We start from the raw sequence: 23,639 nt of genomic DNA on the forward strand, positions 1-23,639 counted from the left end.
CAATGTTGTTCTTGAAATGATAATGTGAAGAGAAATTTAGTGGATAATATTTCTCGAACATAGGATTAGTCAATGTTTGCTCTGTTCTATTATGTCGGAAATTTCTTGCTTGGTTCCGGGTCTGGCATGTAATGTCCCCCGTTACATCGCACGACACTAAAATGATCGAACACGGCCATAAGATGATGATGATGATTGTTATTATTATTATTATTTTGGTTTGGATAAGATGTGCTTACTATGTTACTTAAGCAAACGAACAAATTAACTGTACTTTCTTTTCTGCTTTGTTACTAGCTGGGGAAAACAAGGGCTAACCTATGGATATTGACGGGGACAACTCCTACCAACTGGGAAACTCTGAATCTATCCAACTTTAGGCATTTTGAAGTTTAAGCCATCCAATTCAACTTGCAAAACCCAGAAGGCTAGAGCATGATGAAATTCAAACCAGAATGCCTAAGCTACTGTGAGCCAAATCATGCTCCTTTAGAACCGATCTAATCTCGAGTAGTCACGATCGAAGGTCGAGGAACTTACGAATAGCTCAAAGGGTGGGTTTTTCCCCCCAAGGTCATATGATCACGCTTAATCTGCTTGAAAAGTTACTAGCAGTAGATTACTGACCGCTTTCGAGAAAAATTTCTACCACATGGAGGAAATTACCACAGCGGGATGCTATCGACTTCAATGTATTCGACATTATCAGGACTGCCTTCTCTGAATCATCAACAAAGAATGAAGTTTAGGAGGAAGTATTTGCATTGCTTATGACTTATGAGGTTTCGCTTCACCTTATTGGCTTACAAATTCTGCAGCTTCTGCTTGAAGCCGTCCCAAAGAGAATTGGGGGAAAAAAAACAGAGAAAAAGTAAAGACTTCTTCTGTCTCTGGAGCACCCAAATTTACAGACTTGAACAGAGACTTCATGTTCCTGAATCCTAACACCTTCACGACATAACCAAACCATACCAAAAGAGGAAGAGGAAGAGCAAGAGACTGAGAAATTTCGTAATGAAAGCTACCTAGGCACCGGTAAAACAAGAGAGCACGCTGTGGCTTCTTCTGAACCTCACCACCTGCTTCGAATGCGGAGCAACGCCCTTCCACGCGTTCATGTCGTCCCCATCGCCGCCAGGCGTGAGCCCGAACGAATAATCTCCGGTCGAGCGGTAACGGCGATGACGGCTTTGGTCACAAATCGCCTTGTCGCTGGCAGGCCCCAAATACAAATGGGGCTGAACCTGAGCCTGAGCCTGAGCCTGAGCCTGACCATTCATGTAGAAGTCAGCAACATTGTACGTCTGAGAAGCGCCGGCCGACAAGCACTCGTATCGGCTCCGAACTCGGTTCCTCTTTATCGCTCTGTACATCATTGGAATCAGACCCTCCATTTGCTAAATTCAACCCTCTTGACTTCCCTTTTCCTGGGGGCGTTTTCGGTTGTTGTTGAGGAAGGGAAGACAACGGAAAAGAGCAGATGGAGTAGGATAGTTTTGTCAATGTTGGGTTTGGTGGAAATGGGAGAGGAGGATGTTCCAAGAGGCCTCTTCTACTTTTCTCCCTTGTATTCTATAAATAGACTCTGCAAAACTGCCAAGGTTATAATAACAAGTCTAACACGGCAAATTCTTTTCGATTTTCTTGACTTGAAGCCACCTAGGAGAGCCCCACCACCGAAAATCATAGGCTTTGTTTTCGTCTTTCTTGTTCTTAACTAGTATATTAGACTTCAAGGCTTCAACTTTCAATCACAGCCTTGTCAGTTTCGTCATCCTTGAGGCTGAAGATCAGCAGAGATATTTTAAATCATTTAATAATTTTTCGCGGGCCGGGGTAAGCAGATAGGGTCTTGAAGAAGAAGAGCATGTTAAAATTGAGGGAAAATGTCGCAATTAGGGTCTTGAAGTGCCGTCACATTTTCAAATAAGAGCCTGAGCCTTATTTCAAATAAAGGACTGAATTATTTTTTTTAATTTTAAAAAAGGGCTTGATTAAGGGTATTTGCATCATTTATATTTTTTTGAAATTTTTTTACTTTTTTCCCCTCAAATGATGGCTTGATCAAGGGCCATTGCCTAAGACTGGCCACCGGCGAAAAAAGGAAAAAAAATAAGAAAATGACGAAAATATCATTGATCAAGCCATTCTTTGAATATAATTAGGGTACTTTAATTCCTTATTTGAAAGAAGGTTTACTTTATGATCTTATTTGAGAAAACGAGATCCTTTCCAAGCCTTTATTTGGAATTATTCCTAAAATCGATGACTCGGTGCAAATTGATCCAGCCAAATCACGGGGAGAAGTGTCAAAAAAGTCCTAAACCTATTGTATTAGTGCCAATTTAATCCTAAACCTTTTTTTGGTGCCAATTCATTCATAAACCTTTTGCATTAATGTCAATTAAGTCTTAAACCTTACGTATTGTTGCCAATTCAATTTTCAATCTTTTATATTTATACCAATTGAGTTAATCCTACCAATTTTGATTGAAAATCGCTGACGTGAACATCGATTGTCCTACATGACATGGCTAGCGCTAACTTAGACATTTTTTAATATTATTTTAATGTTTTAAATAATTTTTTAAGCATTTTTCTAGTTTTTTTCAAAATTATTTTTAAAAATTATTTAAAATATCAAAAAAAATATTAAAAAAATATCCACGTTAGCATCAACCGTGCCACGTAGAATAATTGACTTCCATGCCGGTGATTTCCAATCAAAATTGACCGAATTGACTCAATTGGCATAAATACAAAATTTTTAGAACTAAATTGGCACTACTTTAAAAAGTTTAAGACTGAATTAGCACTACTAAAAGATTTAGGACTTAATTGGCACAAATACAAAAGGTTTATGACTGAATTAGCACTAATGCATAGGTTTATGAGTTTTTTGACACTTTTCCATCAAATCACGTTTTTGAGGCAAACTCTGAATACTAGATATGACTTCTAAATAGTAGGGGTCAAGGTCGGCCGGTGAGACGATGGGGGATAAGCTTCATCGTCGAGAGGGAAACAGCCCGGATCACCAGCTAAGACCCCTAAATGACCGCTCGGTGATAAAGGAGGTAGGGATGCAAAGACAACCAGGAGGTTTGCCTAGAAGCAGCCATCCTTGAAAGAGTGCGTAATAGCTCACCGATCTGTATCTCTCAAGTCTCTAACAAATGTGCTTAAGCCTTCAAGGCGTTAACTCCACAGCCATGTCCCTTTCATCTTCCTAAAGACTCGTATCTTTGCTTCTATTGTGTTATCTAATCTCTCTTATGGGGTCCTCTTTTTACACTCGTTTACGAAAAGGGCAAAAGGTAATCTTTAAAAAAAAAAAAAAAAAACCAAAAAATGAAGTGTGCAAGAGTTGATCATAGGGATGCGATGATGTCCGCCAAGCAACAGCGACTCGCGTTAGCTGCGATGTAGGACGTGGATCGATCAGCTCGAAGAAGGGTTCGTCAAGATTCCTCCTACATTACATTAATTGATGAACTTGAGATCAAGTGATCGTCAACCGTCTACTGTTTCTGAGTTCTGGAAATATGATAAATAACGTCCCAGAAGCACCTGATCCGGTTTCAAACTTGCAATACCTGAACAAAAGGTCCAAGCCGATAGCAAAAGGAGCCAAAAGAAGCCCAGACAGCTAGAATTCAACAGGAATAGCATTACTGAAAGAGGGTTCTGGACCAGGTTCTAAGTCCTCAATCAGGTGCTTCATTAGAAATTGCACCGGTTACGATTGATGCACGCTTGTCCTTAATAAACATTCCCCGGTTGACGCCTTCCAAACACTTTCGTCAGCTATGTGTACATTCATCCTGTCTATACTAATCAAAGTTGTTCAGATTCCGAAATATAAATCATCTGAAATCCGTTGCTTGTGGTCAGCACCGGCCATCATCCCCCACGGTTGCTTCTGCCTCCAGTCGGAATGTAAGGATGATCCTTCCGATCCACATGGTAAAAATTGGAACATTGTCCCGTGCTGGTAACAATACTATTGTTTCCCAACACTTGCCCTACTATTACAATAATTATGAGAGTACCAACACAGTGAAAAGTTACCGATGCGACCGGTACTTGTATAATTATGCTGGCAACTTACCAACAAATTCCAAGCTAAACAAGTTGCCGTTCAAAACTTAGTTACCGGTAGGTTTTGCAATTTGCCAACGCTTTTAAGAAATTATCGGCACGGAATTCATGCACGAAAAGTTAGGAATCTGGCAGAGGGAATACATTTTATTCCGGGGTATGATCCTATTTTTCAAGTCGATTTCATTCGAACGAATTTGTCGATTAGCTAGTCAGCCGAATTTGGTGCTTAATTTGACAGAAAAGAGCCCATGGTTTGCATGTGGAAAACACTGCTCGGAGGCTTTTTCATCTGATAAGTGTTGGCATCGCCATCACCATGGATGGGCAGGGAAGAATGCAAATGACCTGTGATGCCAAATTGCTGACTAAGCTTGAATCAAATGTTTTGATAAAGGCAAATTGAGGGAGGCATTTTGTTTTCTAGGTTTTTTAATATGCTACTCGTTGGATAAGGCCAAAGAAACAAAGCTTCTCATTTGACAAAGTCAATGTCTTCATCTAATTGGATTATTATATTGGGCCAGTCGCTCTTTGAAATTTCAAAGTTTAGAAGATGAAGCAGCCTCCGGGGATTGCTTTCTTGCCCCCCTCCAATTTGTTTTTCCTCTCTCTCCCTTTCTAGAATTAATTTAGTAATTACACCAGGCAACCTTCTTTTTCTTGCATTTTAGGACTCAAAAACGAAATCGGGGATAAGCATAAACAAGAGAACCGTGTGAAGCCGGGATTGATGAGATGACACACTAAGAAAAAGTGTTGACATCGCATCAATTCTTTAATCGCATGACGAATCACTCAAGCACAATGAAATTTCTAAATTATCATATTCCGATGTCACGTTTCTTCAGAGATCCCACGAGTGACAAGTAAGTTTCCATGGCCTTTGAAGCGTTCCGCGACTAGCACAGTGCCTCAACGACGAGAGTCCTTTTCGAATATCTGCTTTGCTTCTTGATTACTTCATTCTTCTTATTTAATTAGATGGTTAAGAGGACCATCTCTTGTTTATATAATCCTATCGGTTGTATTATACCTAACAAGTTTCATTATTATTAAGTTTTCTGACTCGTGGAACTTTTCAATATGCTTTGGTAATCTTTCTCTGGCCAGGTTGGAACGTACGATGGTCTCTGAAGTTTTGTATCACTGAGCAAGACAGAGTAAATGATTGGATGAAGAGTATATGCCTTTTGGTAACTTTTGCCAAAGGACAACCCGATGCTAACTGCCTTTCCCCTTTTCTCACGAACCTGACCGACTGGTTTAACTCGCCTTCGTTAACTTTGCAACCTCAAAAGCGATCATTTTGAAGTTTCTTCCTCCATGATCTTTTTCTGTCCTGTCCTAGATATTCTGGAAAATCAACACCGTATGAGTTGACAATTTTGTGGTACCAATCGTGATAGTATCATGTTAACTTGGACATAGTACACGGATTCTAGCTAGAAAACAGCAAAGTAATCCATCATGACACTATTTCGATGCATGGATACAAGCTGATCACAAAACAGATTGCAAGATGCCACACAAAACAGCTAATCATCATTTTTTTTAGTAAGGAACCAATCAGCAACACTCTTGTGTTACTGCATATAAACGTGTTTAATGCTCAAAATCATGAGATTTCGGACATGAATAACGAGTAAACTGCGTACCATGCCCATGTGTTAAAAGTTTTCACAGTAAAAAGAGATGCTTAGCTGCGTATCTGTTGCAATCCAACCACATCTTAAAACAGTTCTGCCATGAGATGCGATACTGTATTGAATCTTCTCTCATCGTAGGAACGCCTAATTTCTCCATAAAAGGAGTCCCATATCATGGTTACTGGGAAGGACCTTCAAGATTCGACGTAGCAAATCTTTCATGTTACAGAAACTCCATAAGTTAAGTCCACAGTATCATTGATGAAGTCGATTAAACCATTACCGGTTCAATATAAAGCTAGCAAATTAGGTTATCATATCTGAAAGAACGTTCGAGAAATTATCATCTGATACTTAACCCATATTTCAAACACAAGTACAGTTCAGTGAATCAAAAGACAATCTGGCGTGAACAGTTGTACCAAGCAGCCTATCTTCTTAATTAGCTTTCCACCATGAGGCAAGTACAACTAGCATCCCTAATTAAGGACAATGCATAAACAACGCAAGTTAAACTTCTCCAGACATGAAAAGTTCAAGTACTGACAATGGATGCGAGCTTATCCCTTAGGCAGCACGACATATATGACACCAATTACAACATTAACCTATTCAAGTTTTCAAACTCAGCATCTTAAAAAACTTCTATCTATCAGGTACTGCATAATTTCACTACCAACTTAAATAGTTGAATCCGTGTAATAGAGAAGGAAACACATCTACCAGCACAATCGGTTTGCAAACATAACAAGTTAAAAAGAGGAGACGAGTTCAGATACCAAATTCCATAGGGCTAAATCCAGTCACCTTCACCAAGAGAGATTCTGGAAGAAATATCATTTTGCTAACATCAGGCAGCATCTCATTATGCATGATGGTGGTAAGGAGTTGAGTCACATAGCAACAATATTGGATTATCTACAGAATCAGTAAAAATATTTTGTAGTTACGTTGCAGTTGTCATACATTCTCTGTGCTAGCCTGTGCATCAAAAGATGGAGGGTGGCAGGAGAATGAGAACATGAGCTCAGAAAAATGGTGGCTGTTAACCAGTGCCCCCAGCGCAGTTTTTAAGTACTTAATAAGAAATGTTTCGATTTCAAACCCCTAATTACACATAACACCAGTAGTTCACTGCATAGTAAAAGTGCAAACTTTCTTTATTTAGCTGCTTAACAAGCACCATGAGGCAATCTATAACAAAACCCCAGAAGATATATACTCTGAAGCAGTTTGATGAACATTTTAGCCTGAACAGGCCTCAATTCAGCACGTCAGTTCATGCTCCTGTTGTCTTCATCTATCAATCACATCTTCAACTTGCTGTTAGTTATACGTATTGGTTTTCACAGAGCTCCGGATAATCTGTTTCTACCATTTAGGTTAATATCTTTCTTGCATAGGCTTAGGCGCCCCAAATAAATTTTCGTAAGGACTTAGATATTCCTTGGATCATGCAATGGACCCAGATATGAAGGGAAAAGAAGGAAAATAGGGTTTAGTATCATATGGTTCAGGATTGTGTTCAAGCAAATCACCATTAAGTTCTTTGAGTTATTGTTTCCTTAATTGTTCCCATTCTTCGCTACCTTTGGATGGAAGGACAATATGCGATCACGCAGAAGTATTTTCCACATATTTTTGTCAGACTGCTATTGAAACTTCAATATAAGCAACCGTTCAATTAAGTGTCAGTTGTAACCTTCACCCTCATTTGTCTGAATCCCAAAAGAGGTCCGAAACTATGAGTAAGATCGATCAATAGTATCTCAATTTGGCTATTCCTTATTCACTATCATTTCACTAATATAACTCAATGCTTTATCGTTCATCCAAAATCCAAAAAGCACCAATTTCTATAATAAGTAATGAATTCATAGAACAAAGAAAGAAGTGAAATAATCCTAGGACACCAGGTGTTCCATGGCCAAAAGCACAATTAGAAACCGTGCAGATGTTGTAGATTGCACAAGAAAAATAAAATCTCCAATGCATTGGATTTACAGTGCCATTGACCATTTGCAAGGACGAGCCTCAGTAGCAAGAAATAATTATTGGCTACCAGATCTCCTGTTAGGGACTTCAGCCAATTACAATACCATAATTGCATGAGGCTACCAAGAACAAGATAAATATCTAATTATTTTGCCTAAAAGAATTCTAACACACTAATCTGCCAAATGCATGTTTTTTGCCGTCTCGAATGCCGACAAATTTTGAACTACATTTCAGCAGTTACAGAGATGAACCTGTCAAGCATCTGTCATTTCTAGAAAGCAAATGCATATTGGAATGAAGAAAGAAAGGAATTCACCAGTGCTCTTCAAGTGGTAATCGTTAGGTTGCATGGAAGGAAACCTCCCTTATGTTAGATTTCAAGTCCTTGACCTTGGTCGAGACTAGATGAATGAACCTGATGCTTCTACTTGAATAAGCCGTTCTTGTAGCATAGATTCCAGTCTAAATCACTTGAAGTTGAAGCAAGAAGGCCACCTCCATCAAAGCTTATGGACTCAGCTAATTCAGATCGTTTTTGAGGGGAATGCATGCCTTCGACTTTCTCACCAGTTTCTTTCTTCTCATCCACAAACTGATCTGAGCCCAAGGTATTGTTATCGTTAACATTTTCAGAAGCGGAATTCTGAATATTTACACCATGTGCGGGACTTCTATGCAACTCTAGATCAATATGGCTGCCAGAGGCATCCTCATCATCGGACATGCATTTGCAAAAATCATACTCATCCATCTCAAAGATCCTAGTAACTAGTCCATCTCTCCAAGATATCCTCGAATTGGATTGTGATAAATTGTCTACGCTGGAATGGGAAGCCAAATATACTTTGCTATCAAGAACATTTTGAACTTGTGCCAAATCAATGGAGTTGGATGGCATCGCCCGACAATCCAACCGGAAATTTAGGTTTGTTGGATCCCATGTAGACCTAGAGTAGTCTGGAGATAAAGTGGCATTACTAAAAGGTTGAGTCAGTAGATCTATCTCAGAATCTGTTTGATCCTTCCTCCCATGTGAAGCATTAGCCCACAACAGGCGGAAATATCCGTCCGGACTTGATTCTGAGTTTGGGGTTTGAATAACATTTCCACTGCCCAATGAGTCTACAGTTAATGCGTCATCCGGTCGATCAACGTTGTAACTCAATTTCCTTTCTTCCTTTGAAGAAAAATCCTTCCAAATAGGGGTCATCTCTGTTGGAGAGCAAACATCACCATTACACTGCGAAGGTTGGAAGAATCCATCAAATTCAAGGAGTCCTCTTAAAGAAGTTGCCTCAAGATTCCTTTCCCTACTATCACTCTCCGTACCTGTCGTCGTACCAGTCATATTACTCTTATTACCAGCATCTGAAGAAAACACAGGACCAGACGAAGGTGAAGTAAGAGAACAGAGAACAGACCCTTCCTCTTCGAACCTCTCAAATGGGCATGATTCATTATCTGAATAATCTTTCTGCTCCTCGTCCTCCTCATTACATGGAGACAACAACCAATGCACAGAAGCTTCGCAAGGTAAAGGTACCGGCGAGATCCTAGGTTTGTCAGCAACTCCACTAAAATCTTCATCATCATCTTTGCCGTAACTACAACTAATGCTAGACTCCAACTCATTCTCTCTGACGCTAAGAATCCCCCTAGGCCTGCATTTTCTTCTGTCGGCGACTCCTGAAACAACATAGCCAGCACCAAAACAAGGATGTGTGTCGGCGGTTGCTCCTGTTGACGTGATTGTTCCAGAATATTTCATCAAACCTGACCCGCATTGTATCTCTGGAGACACGGAAGCCTGGATAGGAGGAGTCTTGATTTTGCCACTACTATGGTTCTCCTCTGCATTTTTATCACTTGCACATCCTGTCTCTACTCCACCAGATCTCTTGCTAATTGGAGTAGCAGTAGCATGACCATTTCCAGCTGAATCAAGCTCAATCCCTTCCTGCTTCACTGCCTCGGAACCGGATGGAAACTCACCAGCTACATTGCCATCAGCTTCAGAAGAAGTACTGCATTTCTTGCCAGTCCTAGAAGCGGATATTTTAGCAGATTGCCACTGGTAAAGACAAGGAGGGCTCCTCTTGAGCTTCTTCTGTTTGACTACTCTAGATACCTCCGAGTTGGCCATCTTCGCAGCGCGATTCCGCTGGAGATCGAATTTCGACGGCTTTGCAGGGGCCGATTTGGGCGTCCTAGTCGAGGCGCAAGTTCTATTGGGACCATTCTTAGTGGAAGTGGAGTGAGAGAGAAAGAACCTGAGACAACCCCTCGGAGCTTCGATGGAGGTGGTGGAAGAAGAAGAGCAAGAGGAGGAGGAGGCGTTGCTGCTTCCGCTGTGGCAGACGACGCCGTTGAGGTACCGCAGAGGGCTCCGACCGGTCTGGTTCTTCGTCCTCCCCGGGACCGCCGTGGCAGGCGGCGGAGCTGGAGCGCATTTTCGCTGGCTGTTGGACGACGACGAGTACGACGGCCGTTTCATGGTCGGAGACTGTAGAGAGAGAGCGAGATCTCAGTGAGTTCTGAGAGTGCTTTGATTTGAAAATGTGGGGCAGGGGGAAGACACTGTTGGGGACATTTTTACCCCCCGGCACCCTTCTGAAATTACGAAAATGCAGCACGAGGACGAAGGAAACTTAGGAAAGTAACAAACGGTTAACGGGTGAAAGAAGCATGATTCTTCGACCCAAAAAAAAAAAAGGAAGGAGGCATGGTCAGGATCCAATGGGACATTGCCACGTGCCCATACCTAGCAAGTATTGGGTGCACCCGGACTCATATGAGAACAGCTCAAATCAACATTTGTATCAGGTGGGTCCGGTCCCGTCCCATCCGATCCAATCCTGAATAATTGATTATTAATTGCTAGCAAGCATATGTCGGGGATCAAAATCACATAAAAAATCAAATTAATGACACTACAATTATGGCCACCCCTTAGTAGGAAAAACCATAGGACATGCAAGTACCACCGGTTTGAGCTCAGACCAGTGTTCAGGAAGTTTATTTAATGGAGCAATTCAATTCAATGAGATTCTTTATTATTATTTTTTTTCCCACCAAGAATGTTTTAGGAACCTATGAGGAAACTCCGAGAGAGCCACTCACTTCAACTGGTGGATTTTAGCGCAAGGTGGACGACGGACATACATTGGTCCTGTTATCTTTTCATCTCTATATTCACCTGATACGATTGCTATTCAAGAATATAATCTACGGACTTTTCATAAGTCATTTCTACAATGTTACTCATATTCAAATCATAAGGATAATGTAGTTATTTTTACCATTTTATGTTACGTACAAAATTACGTACATTACCTTAGGAAAAAGTTCAAATAAAAGTATGAAGTGCCTTCATTTTCTTACATAAGGACCTCGAGTTGATCTTATTTCAAATGAGGGCTTGGAGTGCACTCATTATTATAAAGAAGGACCTGGCTAAGGGTATTTTTATCATTTATATTTTCTAATTTTTTTCCTTCTTTTTTTTTTTTGCTTTTCTCCTTCCTTTACCCCGATGGCTAGCCATCACCTAAGACCGACCATCGGTGAAAAGGAAAGAAAAAAAAAAGAAAGAGGAAAAATGATAGAAAATAAAAGGAGAGAAAAAAAGAAAATATAAATGATGAAAATACCTTTGATCGGGCTCTTCTTTGAAATAACGAAGGCACTTCATGCCCTTATTTGAAATAACATCCACTCCAAGCTCTTATTTGAGAAAATGAGGGCACTTCAAGCTCTTATTTGAAATTTTCCATTATCTTGTTAACTTCTTGCATCCTCTCTTCTCTAGTTTTTCTCCTCCACATATGTGCCCGTCCATCTTCATCTTCTTAAATGATTTCACGAAAACCGTGATCCTAAATTATGTTTGTTTCAGAGTAGGGGCGAGCACGGTCCGGGGTGGTCCTGAGTCGCAATTTTCAGAATCGGGGACTGGATCGATAAAATGAAAGTAAAAAAGAAAGCATACCAATTGTTTGGAAGGCAAAGCTATAATTCAATCATGAGATTGGAGCCAAACGAGGTAGCCCATTCGAGGAGAAATTCATTTCCAGAAACTAAACATCCCGTTTCTTCCGGAATAAAGGGAGGGGAAAAATTGGGAGTAAGCCCTAGAATATTTTCACTACTTGAGACAGACGTGGATCCTGCTCTTCATCTTGTCCCAAGAACTGCCTCTACATAATGATGTCAGGTTTCTCACTAAAACACCTGGACATTACCCTATTTTATCCACTTCAGAAGTGAAAGAGAACGACCGAGGTTTATGTATATGGAGCTTTCCTCCGTCGGAGCCACAATCTAACCCAAAGGAGTATCTTGCCGCAAGATAACATGTTTATTATCTTTTTCTTAGAAAAATTGAAAATTTGTCGGTTCGGGTTGGCAGTCCATCAATTTGGTTCTCCTTGAAATCGGAAACCGAACTGTCCGAATCGAATCAAATCTGTTGATTCGATCAGGTTCGGGCGATTTTTGATTCGATTGGTCCGTATTTCTTAGATTGGCTAAGAAATTAAAAATGGTTGCCCGCTTTGCACGTGGATCGGGTAAGAAGTCCAGCCCATCGTGGGACCCTCCCTCCCCGCAGACATCTTTTCGATTCGGCCATAGAAGATCGTCCTACTGCGAATCTCTGTCTGATAATAATTGCTCTCTCAATCTGGGCAAGGCGTACACTGTTACTAGTCTTGGGGGTGTCAGCGAAAGACATGGCCACGAAGAAGAAGATCATCATCGACACCGACCCCGGCATCGGTATGTGACATTTAATCCCCCGAAAAGCTTCGATTTTTTCATCGAATCACCGGATTTTGCATCGTGGGTGTGTCTCGATTCTCAACTTCATGACTCGGTTTGATGCATACAGACGATGCCATGGCGATTTTCGTCGCGCTGCGGTCGCCGGAGGTGGAGGTGATTGGCTTAACCACCATATACGGGAACGTCTACACGACTCTGGCCACCAGAAATGCCTTGCACTTGGTATGTTTACTAGCTAGTGTCTGACAGTTTATTGCGGGAGTGTTTTCGGGATTTCATATGCTCACATCGAGTTTTTCTGGTGTTGGTTGAAGAATTGATCTCGATGTCATATGAATTTTCTGCTTGTCAAACGTTATGGCCTTACCCCACCTTTTTTTTTTTTTTTGTGCAGCTGGAGGTTGCAGGACGGACCGACATTCCTGTGGCTGAAGGGTCCCATGTGACAATTACCGTATGTACTTTCCTAATTGCACGCTTTCGTGAATTTCCGATATAGGAGTCAGGGCATACTATTGATCACTTAGACTCAATTTAGACTCTTGAAATTGTGACTTGTCACCCTGACAAAGTGGCGAGTGGTTGAGATGCATTCGCAGTTGACCTGAAGGGATGAACATGGTCGAGTAATTGATAGGATCCCCATCTGTAGATATAACCAGGTAGTGGCAGGAGTGGTGTCGACACACTAGCACATGTGATGAACCCTTGATTTTGTCTTCATTTTCAGATACTGTGTGCGCGCGCGCATGCGCGCAACATATGTAATGGGTTTCCCATGATAGAAGAGGCTTGCAGGTCCTCTCGTTCTATTTCTTCGTGGGGGAAGCTCTCATCTGTCATTGCTCACTCAAGCAAGGAATCTCTTTTTGTGACCATAGCTAGTTTATTTTATAAAGCAAGAAAACCCTGCAGTGCTACCTCTTGGTTCTTCATAATAATTACGGGGAACTCATTTGTGATGTTCTTGGACCGTAAGTTTGCAGATCTCATACTTAAGTTTGATAATTGTGATGGCATTCCGACTGTGAGCTGATTCTTGTGCACTTTTCGAAACGACTTAAAATCCAATTGTTTATTCTAAAGAAACATCATCAGTTGTTTGATTTCATCATTGTTTCTCCAAAAGAAAGGTACAAAGCTTCGAATTGCGGATTTTGTGCATGGCAATGATGGACTTGGCAATCAAAACTTCCCTCCACCAAAAGGAAAACCAATAGAACAGTCAGCAGCCACTTTTCTCATTGAGCAAGCAAACCTTTATCCCGGGGAAGTTACTGTGGTTGCATTGGGCCCGCTCACAAATATTGCACTGGTCAGCTTCTTGATCTTTTGTCTTGCTTGTTTCACTTGTTAGTAAAAAATGTACCATACTTGTTTCGTAGTGGCTTATTCACATGTTGTCAAATGGATGTGTAATCCAGGCTCTTCACCAAGATCCAACCTTTTCCAGAAAGATTGGGCAGATCGTGCTTCTTGGCGGAGCTTTTTCGGTGAATGGCAATGTGAATCCAGCAGCTGAAGCCAATGTAAGTTGTAAATTACTTCTTTTTCTCGCAAGAGATGAATATATAATATTTGCAATGTAAAATCTGAGCAGCTTCCAGAAGTTTGCTTAAAGGCTTTTTTTCTCTAATTAACCATGGCTGGGAAGTCTGCGTGGCCTAATTTTCTTTGCTAATTGGTCCATCATATTGGCGGTGTATGTTGGGTTGGACATACCTGGTTCTATCTAAAATAACTTCTAAATATCTATTTTCTTGTTTTGGGGGTGGAGAGACTTAGCATTCAAACCTGAAGTTATTTGGATGGCTCAGGTCCAGAGCTTTAACTCTTCTTCTCATTCTTGTACATCTTTGACTGGCTGACCAGATTTTTGGCGACCCAGATGCTGCAGACATTGTTTTTACCAGTGGGGCTGATATTCTGGCTGTAGGAATAAATGTAACCCATCAAGTTGTTTTGACAGGTAAAGTCAGCTACTGTTAGAATTTGCCAATAGTGCTCATGTTTTGATGGTTTTAAAGAGAGATTTAGCATAGACATGTATAGATAATACTAGTGTGACTAGTGATTGTTTAGTCATTCTAGTTATAAGTCAAGCTACCTACCTGCCTACTTTTGGAGAAACCTATGCTGTTAGTTTTTCTTCTGATGATTTAATGAAGGGTAAATTTTACTTTTGAGGGTCAGAACTGTTTTCCAGCATAGTTTTGCAAGTCTACTTTTGTTGCTTAATCTATGGACTTTTCTGTTTTTCGGCCAAAGAATGCGCTATAAATTATGAATCAACATTTTCCTTGATTAAGGGCAACAAACTACAAATATTCAGCTTCTTACCGTTTGAAGTATTTTCTGCCTAGACAGTATTGACACCAAAAGTCAGGCCAGTCAACAACCATAAACTTAACTCATTTATAGATTGTGTAATAATCCTTACACTGTCAATTACATATTTACTTATTTAAATAAAATTAATAAGATTTGGTTGCCGGGTTTTTTTATCTGAACTGTTTTGAGACACTACAGATGCAGATAGAGATAAGTTGGTTCAATCAAATGGAAGACTTGCTCAGTACCTTTCCAGAATCTTGGAAGTGTACTTTTCCTATCATTGCGAAGCATACTTCACCAAAGGTATGCTTGCTGAAACATCTTGATGAGTACATGGTTTTTATTATCTTGTCATCAGTTGTTTTTAAAACTTATATGTCATCTTGATGCAGGAGTTTACCTCCATGATCCGACAGCAATGCTTGCAGCTATTGACCCTTCACTGGTAACTTTCACTGAAGGTGTGGTTAGAGTGCAAACAACCGGGATCACGAGAGGGCTCACTATACTATACAACAGACAGAAAAGGTAGGTAGAATCACGCAACTCGATTATGCGGGCCCTTGCAGATCAGTTTTCTACTAATTCAGCATAATTTTTTATGAGTGCCGACTGCTGATGGCGGGCATCATGTCATGAAGCCAGGCTGCTTGATATTAGTTGAACCTGGTAAAAAGTCCTGGATCTAATATATTGTGAAGGGCACATTTCTGGATTGAAAATCTGCTTAAAGTCAGGAAAACTCAAAGAGCTATTTCCTCAAAGTTTCGATTTTGAGAAGATACAACAAACTGAGATAGCATCACCAATTGTCAAATTTGGTAGTGTTCTGGTTCCGGTCACAACCTGATGCTGCTTCTTGTTGACCTTATTTTTAACTAATTGCGTCACAAGTACCCTTCAGAGGGGCAGAATATTTCTTTTTTCCTCTTCTATTGTAGCTGAATAACAAAGAATAGAAGTATCAAGGTGAGGTAGTGTTTCTAAACTAAACAGTACGTGGTAGGATCGTCCTCATCGGTTATGCTTGTAGAAGTTCCTTCTCTTGAGTATGCTTGCTCTAACCACTCAGCTATACCAACTTCGTCAAATAGGTTTGGTGAACACACAGAATGGTCCGACAAACCGACAGTGAAGGTGGCGGTGACTGTTGACGCTCCCTCTGTTGTGAAATTAGTCCTGGAGCGACTCATGGAGTCATGACTTGAGATGGCGCCAGGTGATTGATCGAACGAATCAGGTAAAGCTTACTGTAGACCAATGAAGGCTTTGTTCGAAGGTCATAGTGTCAATTGACTGGCTCAGACCGGCGGAATCAAAGTGCTGGTTGCCGGATTCGGAAATTCCTTAGGTCTGTGCTCGTCCCCACAACTCGGAACATCTGATTTGGTTTTCTTGTATCATGTTGAAGCAACTGCGTGCTTCTTGCATAATTTGAACAGTGTAATGTCCCATCTCTGAGTCTGAGTCATCTGTCATAATTTGAGAAGTTGCTTGGAATAAAACCTTCCCCTTATCTTGTGTGAAAAGGAGGAGGAAAGACTCTAATTTGGATGATTGGACCCTTTTTTCTACACTTCACCACTCGGCCTCTTTACTAAGTTGTACATGTCACGGCAGGCAGTATATATGTAATTCATTTGAGATGAAAATACATTAGCATATTAAATTTCAGCGGTTAATACGCGGAGAGATTGATTTGGAGATTGGGGATGGCTTGGAAAGCCGGCAACTTGAAACATGTGGTTTTTTTTTTATAACTTTCTCTGTTCTTATTTTAAGAAAATCAGTCAATAAAAAATATGCCTAAAGGGTGTTTAGATTGAATGTATATGGGGATGTGTAAGGGTGTTTTTAGAGGGAAAATTGTCCAAAAAGTCTTAAATTTATTGCACATTTGCCAATTCAGTCCTAAACTTTTTAATTTTGTCAATTGAGTTCTAAATATTTTCACATTTTGTCAATTAAGCCCATCCGGCTAGTTTTAGCAGAAAATTGCTGACATGAAATTATGTTGTCCTATGTGACACAATCGACGTATAGGACAATTTTTCATATTTTAAAAATATTTTATGTATTTTTTACTTTTTCCTTTCTCTTTTCCTTCTTCACTATTTTATTACTTCGTGGTCGGGGGCCGGGATGCCCTCACTCAGCCTCTCCCCTGGCCATGATGGGCTGAGCTAGGCAAGGCCATTGGGTGGCTGCCTAGATTAGGGCGAGGCTGGACTCGCTCGGCCTCTCCCCTGGCCATGAGAGGCTGAGCGAGTCCAGCCTCGCCCTAATCTAGGCAGCCACCCAATGGCCTTGCCTAGCTGGACAAGGGCCTGATGACCCTCGACGACTATAGTAAGAAAACAATGAAAACGGAAAAGAGAAAGAAAAGAAAAACGAAGAAAAAAAATGAATAGAAAATAAAAAAGAAAGTATTAAAATATTATTAAAAAAATTCATGTTGGCGTTGGTCGTGCCACGAAGGAAGACAATCGTCCACATAGGCAATTTCCGGTCAAAATTGATCAAATGGACTTAATTGGCAAAACATGAAAATGTTTATGACTATTGAATTGGCAAAGTTGTAAGGCTTATGACTGAATTGCTAAAAGTACAATAGTCCTAGGATTTTTTGGATATTTTTTCCCTGTATTTTGGGTGTTCAACCTCATGCAAAAAACATTTAAACACTTTTTTGGGCATTTGGTCCTCCAATTGATAAGAAAATGACTTTCTCAAGCTCAAGATTTTTATTCATCCACTTGACATTGGGATATAATTCCACACTTGAAATTGGAAAATTTCGTTAATTGGAAAAATTTAATATAATCCTATGACTTATAATTCACCAATATTAAATTAAAATGGAAAAGAAGATGACTTATAACTCACCAATATTTCACATAGTAATATCCTCTACCAAATTGGGTAGAAAGTCTAGATTACCTTTTTTGCTTCCATTATTTGAAGGTGACATGTTTAAATTATAAGTAACCATCGTAAGTTTTTATTTTCCAGAAAGATGCAATTTTTTACGATTTTGACTAAAATTATAGATAAGTTGTTGTGAATTTAATTTTAAGGTACAACTTATACACTAAATTAAATAAGCGAGACTTCAAATTTTGATTAACACATTAGTAACAATACATTTCTATATCGTCTTCTTTTCCATTTTAATTTAATATTGGTGAATTTTCTCCATTAAGAAAGCGAATAAAGTCCGTTAATTCATTATTCTCTTGATCAAATAAGCTATATGTCAAATTACAGACAATACTCAGATACATTCTTTACATATGTAATGACTGTTTTTGTCATAACATTTAAACTTGAAGTGAAATTTATTTGTGTTAAGTGGAATTTACTCATTCAATACTTCACTCAATTTGGACTTTAATTACACAATTTTTGTGATGAGTTTATCCTTTTCGGTCGTCTCGGCTTTACCATGGTGAATTGATAAAACTTTCGGGGGGGCCGTAAGAGAATAATTTTCGTAAGTCGCTAATAAAAGAAGGTCTAACGTGCAATCTCAAGAATGATAAATCATCTGGTCGTCTAATTAATGATTGGAGCAGGGACTACATGTAAACATGAAATCATGGACATATGATCGCGTGTAGTACTAGATATTTGGAAATACAATGAACAAATGGAAACAAATAGAATCAGACTTTGAGATATGAATTCACTTTTTTTTAACGAGTTAGTTGCCCAACACAATGTCACTAATGGTTACTGGCAAAAACCCTTCCGGATACAACAAAGTCTAGGAATAAGAGTATCATATAGCAATTCTGATATTTATCTCAAAAGAAAATGAAAGTGGAAGTTGAAGTGAATAAAACGATGAGAACGTACTATATTTATACTATCGAAGAGAACACAACTCTCCATTTCGAAAAACTATAAATTCGGACACAACTCTTCATGTCAAAAAACGGTTAATTCGAACACACATATTCATGTCCGAATAACTGTAAATTCGGACACAACTTTTTAGAGCCCTAATAACCATTCGACATAATTAATAAACCCACACTCCGCTCATCATCTTCCGCTTCCTTTCCCCGAACCTTTCCATCTCTCTGGCCAATTTGATCCCCTCGCTTAGCAGGGGATCTCAAGTTGAACATTTCGGAAGGAATCGCATACAATCTCTTGCACAGCCCCTCCCCGTCCTTGGCATCTAGGTTGTGTAGACTCAAAACGGACAATAACATCCTCCCTGATCTAACTTGGGCAATGCCGGCCACGGCGGACAGCACGTTAGGCTGATTAAGTAAAAGATAGAACAAGTAGTTGTCGGAGAGGAGGGAGAAGTGTCAAAAAAGTCCTATACCTATTACATCGGTACCAATTCAGTCATAAACCTTTTTTTTTTATGCCAATTCAGTCATAAACTTTTTGTATTTGTGTTAATTAAGTATTAAACCTCTTATTGGTGCTAATTCATTCCTAAACATTTTGCATTTATGCTAATTCAGTCCTAAATCTTTTGCATTTATACCAATTGAGTTAATTCGGCTAATTTTGGCCGGAAATTACTAACGTAAATGTCGATTATCTTACGTGGCACTACTAGCATTGACTTGGATTTTTTTTAATATTATTCTAATATTTTTAATAATTTCTTAATCAACTTTTTTTTTCTTAAAAAATTTAAAACGTTATTTAAACTATCAAAAAAATATTTAAAAAATATCCAAGTCAGAGCCAATCGTACCACGTAGAACAATCGACATCTACGCTAGAGATTTCCGATCAAAATTGGCCGAATTGACTCAATTGGCATAAATGCAAAAAATTTAGGACTAATTTGGTACTAATGTAAAACGTTTAGGACTAAAATGGCACTAATAAAAGGTTTATGACTAAATTGGCACAAATGCAAAGAATTTAAAACTGAATTGGCATAAAAAAAAGGTTTAGGACTAAATTGGCATAAAAAAAAAGTTTATGGCTAAATTGGCAGTATAACAATAGGTTAAAGATTTTTTTGACACTTTCTCCTTAAAGAGGATCTTGCTGAATTCCCTTTGATTGTTTTCGGTTGCGAGCTTCTCTATGTTGTGGCAAATTTCGGTAACGATATGCCATATTGTGATGCTAGTGTTGTAATTAATCTCGACGACATGCTCTAAGAAATTGTAGGAAGTATTTTCACCCAGCAGACTCTCGAGAAATAGATCAACTTAAGCCTCAGATATCTTCCTCGCCTCTGTCGGATCATCCACGTTCGTGAATTTACGTCTCACCTTCTTAAAAAAGGGATTCTTGGACACGTTCTTCGTATTCTCAATCGTTGATGCTGCCTCATATGAACGGTAACCTGCCCCGCAACTTGTGGATTGATGAAAACAATATATGATCTTCTTAGCCATACGGAGTGGAAAACTGCATATATTAGAAAAATGCCATAATGCCCCGGCATCAGTTGCGCTTGTACATCTTTCTCAGACTCACATCCAACCTCTCTGATAAAAAAGTTGCAAGCACATATAGATTCTGACCACCTTCGAAATGCATAAGTAACATTGGCATTAGACTCTGCTTCACATGTGGCGAATCGGGGCTTCCTTAGATTATCCCTGGCGTATACCAATCAGTAGAGAAACGAGTCTAGATTAAACAATCTTTTCCGAGAGAAGTGTCAAAAAAGTCCTAAACTTATTGTATTTGTACCAATTAAGTCTTAAACTTTTTATTGGTGCCAATTCGATCCTAAACATTTTGCATTTGTACCAATTTAGTCCTAAATATTTTGTACTTATGCCAATTGAGTTAATTCGATTAATTTTGGCCGAAAATCGCTGACGTAAACATCGATTATCCTATGTGACATGGCTAGCGCTGATTTAGACATTTTTTCATATTATTATAATATTTTAAATTAATTTTTAAGCATTTTTTGGTTTTTTTTAAAATATTTTTTAAAAATATTTAAAATATGAAAAATATTTTAAAAAAAAATCCATGGTACCGTTAGCCGTGCCATGTAGGACAATTGATGTCGACTCAGGCGATTTTCGATCAAAATTGACCGAATTGACTCAATTAGTATAAATACGAAAGATTTAGGATTAAATTGGCACTAATACAAAATGTTTAGGACTGAATTGAAACCAATACAAAAGGTTTAGAAATGAATTGGCACAAAAAAAAGGTTTATGACTAAATTAGTATTAATGTAATATGTTTATGACTTTTTTTGACATTTTTCCCTTCTCTTTCCCGAGCCACTTGATTCCAGCAACAGTCCCATAAGAGAAAACGAGCATGAACAGAGCTATCAAAGGAATTAGTAGTTTTCAGATCGAGTTCGGGGAGCCAATGCTTCTTCGAGCGATTGAACATGACCAAAGCCATCCCAAATTTCAGTGAAGGCTATGAAGCGGAAAACGTAGACCCCACTTCGTATGTGTTGCCAAAGCTTTTGTGCGGAGCACTTCGCACATGAACCGAAGTTCGACTGATATCACTCTAAGCGCATCCATTGCTCACGGCTCGTTTTGAGTTTTTCACGTGTGAAGTCGGGATCTCCGAGGAAGACCTTAAAGTTTCGAAAGAAGTAGTGAGCATGCTTCACCACAATGCTCTCGAGAAGCTTTGCTTCTTCATCATCAGCATATCCATCCCTTGGAACATTAAGTTCTTCAACGAACTTGCGAGATTAAGTGGGAACACCCATTCCCTAAGCCTCGGGAGACTTGAGAGATTAAGTGCCAATGTCCTCTCTGCACTTTTTATAACCCCAGAAAGAAAACACCAGCATCGTTGGGATCATTAGCAACTTGTCGTTCGGAAATATCTGCACAAAGACATAGATGGCAGCGTTGATTTGGAAGATGAAATTGAGTAGGTACCGTTGCCAAAGCGAACTATCCTCTAAAGAGAAGGCATTGATGGTATTTGGACCGCCAAGATGTAACAAGAGAAATGAGCCTCAAAATGCCTAAATGATCAGTCTACTTTACCTGCATGGGCGCACAAATTGCCTCGATGAGCCCGATTGTGAGAAATGAGCCCGATGGTGAATGCAGCTACTCAATCAGCTATCAAATAAACCAAAAACAAGAGGCAAACAATGTGGCCGTTCGCAGTATTTTTTTTTTCTAATAGGTGCAAATAGAACGAGAAACACCTGAAGCGAGAGGCTCACTATGACGAAGCCTCCAATATTCTATTTGTTCCACGTGTCCGATATGCAGCTAAATATCATGCTTTTGCTTAGTTGGAATTTGATCGCTCCGCTATAATACGATGTCGATTTCCAGCAAAATGTGTAGGAGGTATAATGGGGAATGTATATATATACATGCTGAGATTATTCCTCGTTTGCTTGTCAGAAGACACTACCTATTAAAAAAATACAAGAATGGGAAAGAATGGAGAATCAACCATTCCTCAAATCAACGCAAGTAAAGGTATTTCTTACATTAAATGATAGAAGGAAAGTATCTCGTGCATGGATGATGCTTATTGCTATGATGTAACACGAGATCAGTGAGAAAAGTGCAATTTGTGTTCTAAACCTGTTGTACTGATTTGCATTCAATCACGAACCTTTCAATTGATTTAATATAAATAAAAAAAACCTTTTGAGCGAATATGTAATGAAGTCCTCCCCCGCCAAGTCTCGCCTGAAATTATTGAAGTATCGATCCCATCAATGTAGGCCGTCCTCCGATTCGCGATCGGCGATTTGAACACTACACACTTTTGTTAAACGAGCTGTCTCGTATGAGACGTTTTTAAGATATAAATCCTTTATATAAAAAGAGAAAATGTATGTGTAAATGATTTAACTATTAGGGTCTAAGTATGTCGTAAGCTGACTGAAAAGACCAAATAGCAAAGATCCTTAGCCTGACTCTTTTAATTTAACTTGTACACACTTCATGCTCCTCATCTTTTATCTTCCTTTTTTTTTTTTTTTGTGGCCTTTACTTCGTTAAGTTGGACCCATTGATGTTCCTTTTGTGCTCTTTTTGTTCACGGTCCCCACGAAATGTTCGTAATTTGCACGCGACTCAAGAGTCGCACTTCTTTTTATCTTCTTTTGAATTTTTCTTTTGCCGCGAGTTTACATGGCATTGGGAGCGACACTTGCATACGACGGGTGCCACATAAGCCGCCTACAGTCAACTTGGCCGTTTGAATCATGTGGGTCCCATGTGAGGTATGGGACCCACATTACTCTACATCTGACAACGCATTAGTCTCGTCATCAGGTGTTTTGACTCCAAAATTTATTTCAACTGCATGTGAGTTTCTTTTGGGGTGCCGCTAGATTGTGAGGGTGAGCATGGATGAGGTAGATAGGATTTAGATCTAGACCTGAATCAATCTTGTTATAATTGATTTTTAATTTTTGAGATCGAGAACTTACTTTGTTCATCTTGGAACCTATTTTAGAACCGACCCTATTTTTGAGTTCGATTCCAAAATCTATCCGATAACCTGTTTTCCTTTTGTTTCTTTTATTTTATTTTATTTCATCTCATTTTTTCCATCAAAATAATATGAGTATCGATGGAATGATTCAACGAAAAAAGTGAATAATAAAACATTTCGGAGCAGCCAAAGGGGACACTCTCATTGGAGCAAAAAGCGTATCAAGTTAATGGCGGGCGATACAGAGATATCGAACGACGGAGGATCTCCTACGATTGTGCATGCCTTGAAGCGAACGGCTCACTGGGTACAACAATCGGATGACGAGCCGTTTTGTGTCTTTGCGACGCCAATGATGGCGACAACAAGCGAGAGAGAGCA

General features: G+C 39.4%; 3 protein-coding genes across 3 annotated transcripts; 1 reads left to right on the plus strand and 2 right to left on the minus strand.

The window, feature by feature from the left end:
* Positions 1-859: 859 nt before the first annotated feature.
* Positions 860-1,560, minus strand: LOC115739077. Its single transcript, XM_030671945.2, has one exon. The coding sequence runs from the start codon at positions 1,392-1,394 to the stop codon at positions 1,026-1,028; it is 369 nt and encodes a 122-aa protein (XP_030527805.1). The 5' UTR covers positions 1,395-1,560; the 3' UTR covers positions 860-1,025.
* Positions 1,561-6,348: 4,788 nt separating this feature from the next.
* Positions 6,349-10,294, minus strand: LOC115739073. The gene is made up of 2 exons (XM_048271914.1): positions 8,065-10,294; positions 6,349-6,668 (listed from the first exon to the last, which is right to left on the minus strand). The coding sequence occupies exon 1, from the start codon at positions 10,240-10,242 to the stop codon at positions 8,173-8,175; it is 2,070 nt and encodes a 689-aa protein (XP_048127871.1). The 5' UTR covers positions 10,243-10,294; the 3' UTR covers positions 6,349-6,668; positions 8,065-8,172.
* A 2,064-nt stretch (positions 10,295-12,358) lies between these two features.
* Positions 12,359-16,409, plus strand: LOC115739261 (probable uridine nucleosidase 2). Its single transcript, XM_030672264.2, has 9 exons — positions 12,359-12,524; positions 12,637-12,752; positions 12,925-12,984; positions 13,660-13,845; positions 13,955-14,059; positions 14,403-14,499; positions 15,060-15,167; positions 15,257-15,392; positions 15,959-16,409. The coding sequence occupies exons 1-9, from the start codon at positions 12,479-12,481 to the stop codon at positions 16,065-16,067; spliced, it is 963 nt and encodes a 320-aa protein (XP_030528124.1). The 5' UTR covers positions 12,359-12,478; the 3' UTR covers positions 16,068-16,409.
* Positions 16,410-23,639: the final 7,230 nt, after the last annotated feature.

This window comes from Rhodamnia argentea, chromosome 10 (genome assembly GCF_020921035.1).
Source record: "Rhodamnia argentea isolate NSW1041297 chromosome 10, ASM2092103v1, whole genome shotgun sequence".
NCBI classification, from domain to species: Eukaryota; Viridiplantae; Streptophyta; class Magnoliopsida; order Myrtales; family Myrtaceae; genus Rhodamnia; species Rhodamnia argentea.

What these genes read in the sequence shown, in the direction of transcription:
- LOC115739073 (XM_048271914.1), bottom strand. Translation starts at nt 10,242, where the DNA reads ATGAAACGGCCGTCGTACTCGTCGTCGTCCAACAGCCAGCGAAAATGC.
- LOC115739077 (XM_030671945.2), bottom strand. Translation starts at nt 1,394, where the DNA reads ATGGAGGGTCTGATTCCAATGATGTACAGAGCGATAAAGAGGAACCGA.
- LOC115739261 (XM_030672264.2), top strand. Translation starts at nt 12,479, where the DNA reads ATGGCCACGAAGAAGAAGATCATCATCGACACCGACCCCGGCATCG. An exon ending in CGCTCACAAATATTGCACTG is followed by an intron (nt 13,846 to 13,954) that starts GTCAGCTTCTTG and finishes TGTGTAATCCAG; the next exon opens with GCTCTTCACCAAGATCCAAC. An exon ending in CCATCAAGTTGTTTTGACAG is followed by an intron (nt 14,500 to 15,059) that starts GTAAAGTCAGCT and finishes GAGACACTACAG; the next exon opens with ATGCAGATAGAGATAAGTTG.